This window comes from Camellia sinensis, chromosome 1 (assembly GCF_055761805.1).
Source record: "Camellia sinensis isolate YWXY chromosome 1, ASM5576180v1, whole genome shotgun sequence".
Taxonomy (NCBI): Eukaryota; Viridiplantae; Streptophyta; class Magnoliopsida; order Ericales; family Theaceae; genus Camellia; species Camellia sinensis.
The window spans coordinates 149,116,390-149,127,540 of record NC_138961.1 but is presented as its reverse complement, the minus strand read 5'-3'; the positions used below and the strand labels follow the sequence as shown (position 1 = coordinate 149,127,540).

Sequence of the window (11,151 nt, the reverse complement as noted above, 5' to 3'; positions counted from 1 at the left end):
AAAAAATGAATCATTATTATTCAAAATATGTATTTGGAGTTGGCATTTAAATGTGAATGTGAGATCTATTAACCGAATAAAATATTAATACATAAAATGATAAATGAAATTATAATAAAAAAATATATAATGATAAAAAAATGTTTTTATTTTAATTATTTTATTTATAGCCAAATAGTGGGTTCCATTACTTAACTCCCCAAACTTGGTTATAGGCCAACTTGATCAAAAAGCAGCATCCAAGAACCTGTGGCCTAGAGCACGCAAATTTCCCTACTCGACTCACATGAATTCGTTTATCTAATAATTGCAACACAATTTTTTTTGACAAGACTAACTAGATTAACTTTATATGAATTTGATAAATTTTATAATTTTCTTTTACTTATTAATGTGGTATCTATCAAATCATTAAAATAAGTTTTATTTTAAATTTCAAAATTTTACTAGACTCCTCAGTTAGTAAGTATTTGTATAGTATTTTTCTTTTACGCTTTTGTTTGTACGAAAAATGTATTTACTATTTTTTTTTTCAGAGTAAAACATTTTTTTATATTTGATGGTGCTAGCGATGATGGGACAAATGTGGAGGTCGAGGTCGTGGCGTGGTGGTATAGGGTGGCAGTTTGGACGGGCACCACCACCCATGCTTAACTACCAATGCAGTATTGACCCATTAAATGACCCACCACCATCACCATCACCATCACCATCACCATTACCATCTCCACTCCACCCCCACCACCATTAATATAAAGATGTTTTAGGAAGATGGTTAAAAGTTAATTTTTTAAACTTTTTTTACCGTTTTGTATGAGAGGTGATATAACCTAAAATGAGTTAAAAATTGGTTTTTAACTTTTAATCCATATTCCCATAATGGGCCATAACTTAGTACATTAGTTTTACAAATACAACTAAACATAAGAAAAAATATTTAAAAATATTTTCTGCCAAAACATAGGAAGTGATAATAGGTTCCTTTTTTGAATATTACTATCTACTTTATATACATGTATATATCACAAAATCATCAAAACTCATGCCAACATCTAAGGTCACATATTTGTCTGCATTATTAAATGTGGGATTCAAAGTGGAGGGAATATGTGGGTCTTATGATTTTTTGTTACACTTGGATTTTTAGAATCCAAACTCACGAGAATAATCCAAGATACCTATGGAAAAAAAAAAAGAAAAAAAAAAGAAGAGAACTCACAAGAGTAATCCAAGATACCTGTGGAATAGACAGGAGAAAAAACACATAAACCACTCTCTATAAAGATGAACATATGGATGTCATTCAAAACATGAGTTTCTCTTTATTAGGTACATTCTATATTCATCATCTATGTGGTATGAATATATAACAAACAATGCAAAATAAATCAACATGCATTACAATAGAAAATGCCACTCAGACTTGCAACAAATTAAAGGGTTCAACCGTTACAACAAAATAGTTCTGGTTCAACCGTTAAATAAGCACTTCTAACTTACATCCATATTCCAGGCAAACTCATGATCGTGATCCAACATCCGCACATATGATTTTAAAACCGGTTGCAACCGCTACATTACGTAATGGTAATGGTGATTATTGCCATCCATTATGGCCGTTATAGCGGTGTGATAAAAATTCAAAATTGTAACAACCGCCACTATTATGTAAAGGCCGTAAAATTACAGCGTCTTTATAATTGTTATGGCTGTTACGTTTTTATTTTCTTATAAATTTGTATTTTTTTCCCTAGTTGATAAAATCATACAAAAATACATATAGAACTTGAGTAAAAATATCTTAGTCCTACATATTTTGATTTAAATGTCCAGTCTTCACGTTCTACAAGACTTGAGTTGCTATCAAAATTAAATGAGTTTCCTTCTCCGCTGATCATAAATAAATAAATAAATGATCCTCATTCTCTCTTTTTCTTTTCAAACTTTCATTACTCTTTCTTTTTTTTTTCGTGACAAGTTTTCATTACTTTTTAATTTTTTTGTTTTTTTCAACTACTTGTATGGACACATTCATATTTTCTTGTATTTTTTACAAGAAATTAAAAAGTTAGTTACAATGCTAATAAAAATAATTTTCTTCTAACTTTCACCACTTTTATACTAAACAAACTCATATTTTTTTTCCTCTTTCCTCTACTTTCAGATCACTTTCATCTTCAACAAAGAACTGTAATAACAGGGTATTTTGATTTGTGGTCTTTTACCATAACATACAGTTAGCACATCATGCAAGAATTTCTGATGCAAGACTCCAAAAACATTGATGTGGACTGTGTATGACCCCCCCATGAGGGCCATGGCATTACTACTTATTAGGGTTAGGGTTACGACATGATTAACATCTTCTACCCTACTGTCTGTCTATATAAGAAAAGAATGCTCAAGTCCTTGTAGAGAAGCTACACACACACACAAGCAGAGAAAGATAGAGAGAGAAAGATCAATCAATCTAGAGAGAGAGAGGGAGAGAGAGACTCAAATTCTAAACCAAAATTAATTAAGATGGGTGTGTTGCCATGCAAGCGCCTTGTTCTGGTGGCTTTTTTCTTGCTTTGCTTTATATCCTCCATCACAGCTACAGGTATAAAGCTTATTTCTTATGTATCTCTCTCTTCAATTATCATCTCCAAAAGATCTCATATATACAAATCCCAAATGGAGATTCATAGAAGCTATACCTTCTTCTTTTTTTCATTTTTCTTTCTGGGTTTTTTTTTTTTATTTTTTTTCATTTTAATTTTATGATTGTTAATGCAGCAAGAAGATTTTATACAGAAACTACTTATGAAGCTGAAAAGGGTGAGGATGTTAAACTTAAGACAAAAGAAAAGGGGTTACGGGACGACCAAGACTTGATGACAATGGACTACACTCCTGCAAGAAAGAAGCCTCCTATTCATAACTGATTCTATATATATTTTTTAAATTAATTAGTCAAAAAATTTTGGGAGGTTGGTATAGAATATGTAATTTGATATATCTGTTTTAGTTAGACTTGGGGCTGTTTGGGATGAAGGAAAAATAATTGTGAAAGGTTTTCCTCTTGGAAAGCTTACTGTGAGTTAAACAGTACATGTGCATAAATTAGGTTTAATTCAATGAAAGTCATATATATATAAGATCCGTAATATTTAGTAAATATAGTTTTGCCGTATCATATAAAAATTTAGATAATTCACATAGGAGGTAAAAAGTTTTGGTGAACTATTTCGATGATATATAGCTTTATTTATAAAATTGAATAAAATCATTTCTGTAATTGTTAGTTATTAGTGCAAATATTTAGTTATATTATTCAAGAAAATAAAAGTACAGAAAATAAGTAATCGATATGACCATGAGATAATTTCATGTAGGCCAAACTTTAATTTAAGCTTCTTGTTTTATTCTTCATTTTGATTACTACACCAATGTTTTTTTTATTTTTTTATTTTTTTTTAGATTGATTGATTTATTTATGTATGTTTAATTAATTAAAGGGAAAAAAACACAATGAAAAGTAAAAAATGATAAAGTTAAGTGAAAAACAAAACAAAAAAACAAAAATTATAATATGCATTTCATTAAGATGAAAGTAAATTACATTTTTCATTATCTAACTTTTATCAAAATTTTACTTTAGTCATTTATTTTTACATTGCTATTTAAATTTTAATAAGAGTTGAAACATGAAGACGAAAATGAAATGTGAATGAAACGTTAGGGTGAAAGTATAATCTTTTTTTTTTTTTTTTTCATAATATCCTTAAAATGGAGTGCTGCTATTAGTATTCTATCAATTATTTTGGACTTACTATTTTTTTTAGACTCTTACTTATAAATTGTAAAACCTTTAAATTTGAATGCTGCTATTAACTTTTTATAAATTATTTTGAACCCCTCAATTTTTAACTTTTTCTTACTACGATAATAACCTCAAATAAAATTGTTACAAGGTACATCATTAATTTTGAGGCACCCCATCTCACAATTAAACCTATACACCCACTATATCATGAATTAGAGTTTATGAGAGCACACACCTCCATCACCACCCATCCATCTTTCCCAAATCACACCTTCAAAATCTTTCCACCCTCAAAACCTTTTGACGGCAATATTTCGATAATAACGGTGGCAACCATTTGATTATTTACATTTCTTTGGCAATGACAATGAGTGGAAGTTTGTCTGGGAACCACAACTCCATAAAACGAGAGAAGTACAACAATAAATTTAGAGGAGGTTCATAATTTTGATATTATTCTTAGTTCAAAAGAGATTGGCCTTGTAAGGGTATGTTTCTTAAAAAAAATGACAAAAATAATAAAATATGTTCATCATTTTTTCGAGACTGAACTCCCGAACAAATGACCGAAATTCGGGAACACAGACCCGAACATTATTTATTTGTTCGGGAACCGGTAATTGAACATTTATTATTTGTTTGGAAACAAGTAACCGAACATTATTCATAGGTTCAGACCTGTTTTACTGAGAAAACTAAATCAATTATTATAATTTTTTTCTGTAAAAGAAAAAACTATTATGAGAAGATTATGAAATTATGTGCATATATATATTTATATATATAGAGAGAGAGAGAGAGCATACCAACTGCGACAATAGTAAATGAGATAGAAAAGATAGTAATCACATTGCATCTTCTTCTTCTTCTTCTTTGTGGGCTTTATTAGGGTTTTTTTGGGTGAAATGTTTTCACAAAGATAATTTTTGTATTAATTGGAGAGGGAAATAAATTTTAAGGTGCCGTTTGGTAACACTTACGTTTTCAGTTTTCTGTTTATATTTACAAAATTTTAAAAAACTCAAATAAAAACTTGTTTAGTAAAATTTTTGATTTATAAATCAGTGGTCTCAATTTATAAATTTGGCCAAAAATGAAAACACAAAAAATGTGTTTCCGTTTTGAGTTTTTAGTTTTTTTTTTTTTTTACCACCCAACACTAGCCACCACCCGTCACCATTTTCTACCATCGTCTTCCACCACCGCCACCCACCACTCACTCCCCACCACCACCTGCCACCATCACTCACCACCCACCTGCCACCACCACCCACCACCATCCACCACTCACCCCTCGCCGCCGCCACCACTACCACCACCCACCACCCACCTGCCATCCACCCGCCACTACCATCTACCGCCCACCACCACCACCCGCCACCTACTTGCCACCACCACTCACCACCCACCTGCTCTCATCATCCACCACCTGCCACCACCCACCACCACCAGCCACCTGCCACCCACCCGCCACCACCACCACCACCATCATCCACCACCCACCCGCTACCCAACTGCCACCACCACCCACCACCCACCACCCACTACCCACTACCACCACCACTACTACCCACTCGCTACCATCTACCACTCGCCACTGTCACCCACCCACGCACTCACCACCACCACCACCCGTCACCTACCCGCCACCCACCTGCCACCACCACCCGCCACCCGCCACCACCACCACCACCCACACACTACCACCCGCCACCCGCCACTATCACCCACCCACCCACTATCACCACCCGCTACCACCCACCACTACCTGCCATCCGCCATCCACCTGCCACCACCACCACCACCACCCACTCGCTACCACCGACTCGCTACCATCCACCACCCGCCACTGTCGCCCACTGAACCACCCACCACCACCACCCGCCACCTACCCACCACCACCACCACTCACACCCACCACTACCCGCCATTCGCCACCCACCTGCCACCACCACCCACCACCACCACCACCCACTCGCTACCACCCACCACCCGCCACCGTCACCCATCCACCCGCCACCACCCACCACCACTAACTACCCACCACCCACCGTCGCCACTTTCTATCACCATCTTCCGCCGCCACTTGCCACCACTTGCCATTTCTCACTCTTTTTTATATTTTTAAATTTTTTTAAACATTTTGTCAATTACCAAACGCGTTTGTAGTTTATGTTTTTCTAAAAATAAACAAAAAGTAAACAAAAATCAGTTTATAAAATTTTTGTAAATATAAACTGAAAACGTAAACGTTACCAAACACACCCTAAGAGTTTCAAAATTTATACGTGGGGATCCAAAATAATTCATGGGGCGCTAATAGCACCATTCTTAAATTTTCTTTTCTCCCCAAATAATACCAAAATTATCTTTGTAAAAACATTACACCCATTTAAATGCATACCCCTACACCTTAAAAAACTTCTCTCTCAAAATCCTAAAAAAAACTACGATGGTGGAACCTCCCAAAACTAATGGAAAAAATTTGTAGTGATTAAGAAATTTTTTCTCTGCTTCATTACATGATTTGTCAATCTTTTTGATTTTTTTTTTCTATTATCTCTTTTCACACACACAACATAGTCTACTTTCATACTTCTATAGTTGGTTTTCTATCATTCATTTATGACCTCACTATACTTGTATACTCTCTGTGTGAGCAAAACTGGACAAGATTTCAGTCACCGGTCGAGCCTTCAGTCGACCACCCAATGGTGGTCCGACCTCTTTTATTTGTCTGTTTCTGCAATTTCGGTTATCTATTCCTGAACAAATAAGAAATATTCGGTTACCTGTTTTGGAACAAATAAACAATGTTCGGGCCTGTATTTCCGAATTTCGGTCATGTTTCGGAATTCAGTCCTAAAAAAATGACGAATAGTTTTTATTATTTTTGCCATTTTTTTTTCAGAAACTTACTCTTATAAGGTCAATCTCCTCTGAGCTAAGAACACCATCAAAGTTATGACTTATTCTAAGTTTTTATTATTGTACTCCTCTCGTCTCATGGAGTTGTGATTATCAAAAAAACTTTCACTCATTATTATTGCTGGAGAAATATATATAATCAAATGATTGCAACTGTTGCCACCAAAATATTGCCACCAAAGAGTTTTCAAGATTTTGAGGGTAGGTAGGTTTTGAAGGTGAGATTTGAAAAAGATGGATAGGTGGTAATAGACGTGGGTGCTCTTATAAACCCTAACTCATTATGTAGTGGGTGCGTGTGCTTAATTGTGATTTGAACTGTCTCAAAATTATTAATGTTATTTTTAATAATTTTATTTAAAAATATTATTATAATAAAAAAATTAAAAAATAAGAGATCTAAAATAATAGATACGGTACTAATAGTAACACTTTTAAATGTTCTTTTGTGATCATCACGTGAGCTTTTCTTTTTCTTTTTTTTTAACGGTGAATGTCACGTAAACTACATTGAAACTAGAGTCAAATTTTGAGCACTTTGCAATAATTAAGAGCATCCCCAAATTTACCTAAATTTTATCTTAAAATATTATTAAAAAATTTATTGTATATTTTAGAAATTACTTTTTCATTTACTTTTTTTAGCAGACTCCATATTCTTTCCCTATGCTATTAACAAACTTTTTATTTTTTTTATATTTTATTAAAATATAATTCTTAATTATAAATTTAAAAAAAATAAAAATCATAAATGTGTATATATATAAAAGGAAGTTACAGTGACTCCCTATTAAACAAATTAAAATTTGAATGAAAGTTGAATGGTGAAAAATATAATTCATCCAAGTTATAACGGTTGATTATTTCAACGTGGGAAAAAAATATATTATTTGCAATAAAGCAGAAATCAAGTTATCATGTTGATATGAATTATAAAAAGAAATAATTTATTCAGTTTCCGACTCACTCATATTAAACAAACTCAAAGGGAAAAAAAAATATTATTTCCCGTCACTTTCTATCTACCCAATTTAAGATAATGAGGAATAGCAATAAGAGTTCTAGACATTATATTTGCAGCTACAATAAATTAGAATTTTTTAAAAAAATAATGGTCACTGTGGAAAAGTATTTTGTGAATGATAGTATGTGGCTAAGGTGACGCCGAAAGGTCAGGCGAAATGCCACGTGGCCTGGTAAGCTGCCGAGATGATCTCTGCTAGGCCGAAATTATTTGCGGAGATGTCGGAATCCGAGATAAGTAGATAAGGGACTAGAGTCCTAGAATAGGAGAAGATCTCAATCTGGATAAAAATAAGGCTCAATGAGAGTTTATTTTTATCTAGCTAAGTATCCAGGATGAGCATTAAGCCTGAGTCTATTGAAGTGAGGCTTCTAAAGGGATCAGGTCACTACTGATTATAAAAGCAAGGCACCTTCGTAGGTCAAAGGTAAATTCTTTCTAGTGAGTTTAAGTACTATTTGCTATCTGTGAGAGATATTGTTTACTGACTTGATCGTTGGAGTGTCCCCAGGTGAACGAACCACTGCGAAATTCTCATCTTCTTGTTACAAGTGATTCAGCTTAATCTATTCTGCCGGTGCTCTCCAGCTGAGTTCCTCGTTTGGTTGTGTGGTCAAAAATCAACACCCATAATTTGGCACTATCTGTGGGAACTTAAGGAGAATAGATAACCAATAATGGGCAGGAATAAAAGATTGGAGACGATATCCACAGTGAAAGTGGGGAGCATGTAGATTCTAATGTCAAGGAAGAAAACAGTAACGAAAGAGCACAAGATCCGAATCCAAGGGAGAAGGACGTCGTCAAAAAGCGTAACGCCCCAAAAAAAGGTGGCCGAGATAAGTATTATAATGAAAGCGACCTCCAGGTATAGAAGGATAAATGCCTGAGGAATGGCGGCGAGATGAAATGAATGACAAACAAGTTGGCAGACCTACAATCGATAGTTAACTTTATGATGCAAAACAACGTGATGTAACCACCATTCCCATTGTAGGATACGCTGGCACCAACGGCTAAAATTGATGCCCAAAAAGGAGGACAGAAAACAGTCCCAGTAGTCCCACAGCATGGCAATGGATAGGAGCACTCACATCGGCCATCATGGGATATCGGGCAGACAGAGTCTATACGTGGTGAGTCGCAGAAGACACCGCGAACCAAGGAGACCTATGTCAAAGAATCTCAGCATATCCAAGGGAAGGGCCTCTATTTTGATACAGTGGAGGAAGGGAAGTCCAAATGGACGCATAATTACACTGGGAGTAGCTCGCCAAAAAGGCTGAAATCTATTGATAACGTTGCTCCCGGTCGAATAAAGAAGGATTTAAGAGATTACCTCCAAAGGAAACGACTCAACGCCGAAATCACATCCTCCATCAAGCCGAGGATGCCGTTCTCGATGGAGTTGGATATGTTTGAGGCCCCAAAGAGATTCCACATGCCGAGTTTCCAGATTTATGACTGTAAGTCTGATCCAAACTTTTATATTGGTTTGTATTTAAATTCAATGGCTTTGTGGAGCGAGAATAAGCAGCTGTTATGCAAGGTATTTCCCTCATCCTTTAGGGAAATAGCATCTGATTGGTTTTATAAATTGCCGAAAGGAACTGTGAAGAGTTGGAAAGGCCTAGCTGAGATGTTTGTGGCCAGGTTTGTTACGAACAAATTGCAGCCACTAAAGCTTTGAACATTAGCGATGGTGAAAGCCTTAAGGCTTATGCTAAGAAATATTATGAGGTGTTCAACCGAATTCCGTCTTGTAATCAGGAGTTGGCGGTTGTATCTTTTAAGAATGGCCTGGATGATGAATGTCCACTTCAAAAATCACTTGTAAAAACCCTACCAAAAAGTATGGGGGAGCTCATGGCACGGATTGAGAAGTATGTCAGAGCAGAAGAGGACACACAAGGAACGAAGACACCAAAGCAATAAAAGAGAAATGGCTTGCTGAAAGCGAGGTCGAGGTAACGTCGGTGTTAACAAGCGGGAAACAGGGTTGAGGGCAGTACAGACAGTCACTACCGTGTTCAAGATCCCGATCTACAAATTTTTAGAAAGGATCAAGAACCAGCCATATTACAGAGCACCGGAGAAGATCCTTGGCGAGTTTATGGAAAGAAGCATTAGGAAGCATTGTGCTTACCATAATGAGGATGGGCACTTGGCTCAAGGATGGAAGGCTCTGAAATCGCATCTAGAAGATCTAGTCAAACAGGGTCACCTGAGAGTCCTAGTAGATGAAGCCAAGATAAAGGAAGAGCATGCAAGGCTTCCCCAGGCACCGACAGTAACCACCGCCACCGCAACAAGTAGATGGACCTCGTGTAATCAATGTGATTCACTCGAAGGTCAATGAGAATGTAGTACGATGGGAGACCCAAAGAGTAAGGCACCTACAACATGTGCATTAGATCCAGCAAAAGAAGCCCAAGACAAATGAATACCAGGGACTAATGGTTTCTTTTACTAAGGTAGACCTGGATATGGTGCAGCACTTAACGATGCCTTAGTGATAACTTTAAAGATTGGAGAATGTCAGGTAAGGCGCATACTAATCGACCAAAGTAGCTATTGTGATATCATGTATGTCAGATGTTACAAGGAGCTTGGCCTTCACCCAGATGATCTAGAGCAGTTCGATAACCCCATGGTCGGATTCAACGGGATCCTGACATGGCCTCTAGAAACGATGAACCTATAAGTGCAGGTAAGAAGCAAAAAGGTAACAACTGAGTTCACTATGATAGATACTCCCTCCCCGTACGATATCATTGTAGGACAACCTTGGTTGCATGCAATGAGGGTTGTTCCCTCCACGCTGCAGCAACTGTTGCGATTCCCAACAGATTAGGGGATTAAAGAAGTGAAGGGGGACCAAGTACAGGCAAAGAATTGCTCTATGGCAACAATGAAGTACACTTGTAATGTAAAGGAGGCAGAAAGTGCAGAAATTAAAAGCGAAGACCATGAGGTCTTGGATGATGTTGGAAAAGAACTTTTTGAGAAGAGTGAAGAACCATTAAAGAGGATTCTGGTCCAAGAAGGTGACAATGAGCGCTTCTTCCTTCTCGGCTCAAGCTTAGCTAAGGAGGAGGAAAAGGAGTTGGAGACTTTCCTGCGAACAAACATAGAAGTGTTTGACTGGACGTCCTATGAGATGTCTGGCATTGACCTCGAGGTCACTTGTCATAGGCTCAACGTGGACAAGTCGGCTAAACCCGTCATCCAGCAAGCAAGAAGGCCGACATTGATACATATAGAGGTAGTCGAGAAGGAAGTGGACAAGCTGTTAGAAGCACAGGCCATCTGAGAGGTGAACTACCCTACTTAGCTATCCAACATAGTGGTAGTGAAAAAGAAGAACGGCAAATAAAGGGTTTGTGTAGAC

The 11,151-nt window shown here is 36.4% G+C and overlaps 1 protein-coding gene and 1 long non-coding RNA gene across 2 annotated transcripts; both read left to right on the top strand.

The window, feature by feature from the left end:
• Positions 1 to 2,419: 2,419 nt before the first annotated feature.
• Positions 2,420 to 3,151, top strand: LOC114311107 (uncharacterized). Its single transcript, XR_003646378.2, has 2 exons — positions 2,420 to 2,602; positions 2,779 to 3,151. It is a non-coding gene; the product is annotated as an uncharacterized LOC114311107 (long non-coding RNA).
• A 6,011-nt stretch (positions 3,152 to 9,162) lies between these two features.
• LOC145820304 (uncharacterized) lies at positions 9,163 to 9,695 on the top strand. Its single transcript, XM_082915485.1, has 2 exons — positions 9,163 to 9,413; positions 9,458 to 9,695. Exons 1-2 carry the CDS (start codon positions 9,163 to 9,165, stop codon positions 9,693 to 9,695), a joined length of 489 nt encoding a protein of 162 aa, XP_082771611.1.
• The last annotated feature ends 1,456 nt before the right edge of the window (positions 9,696 to 11,151 follow it).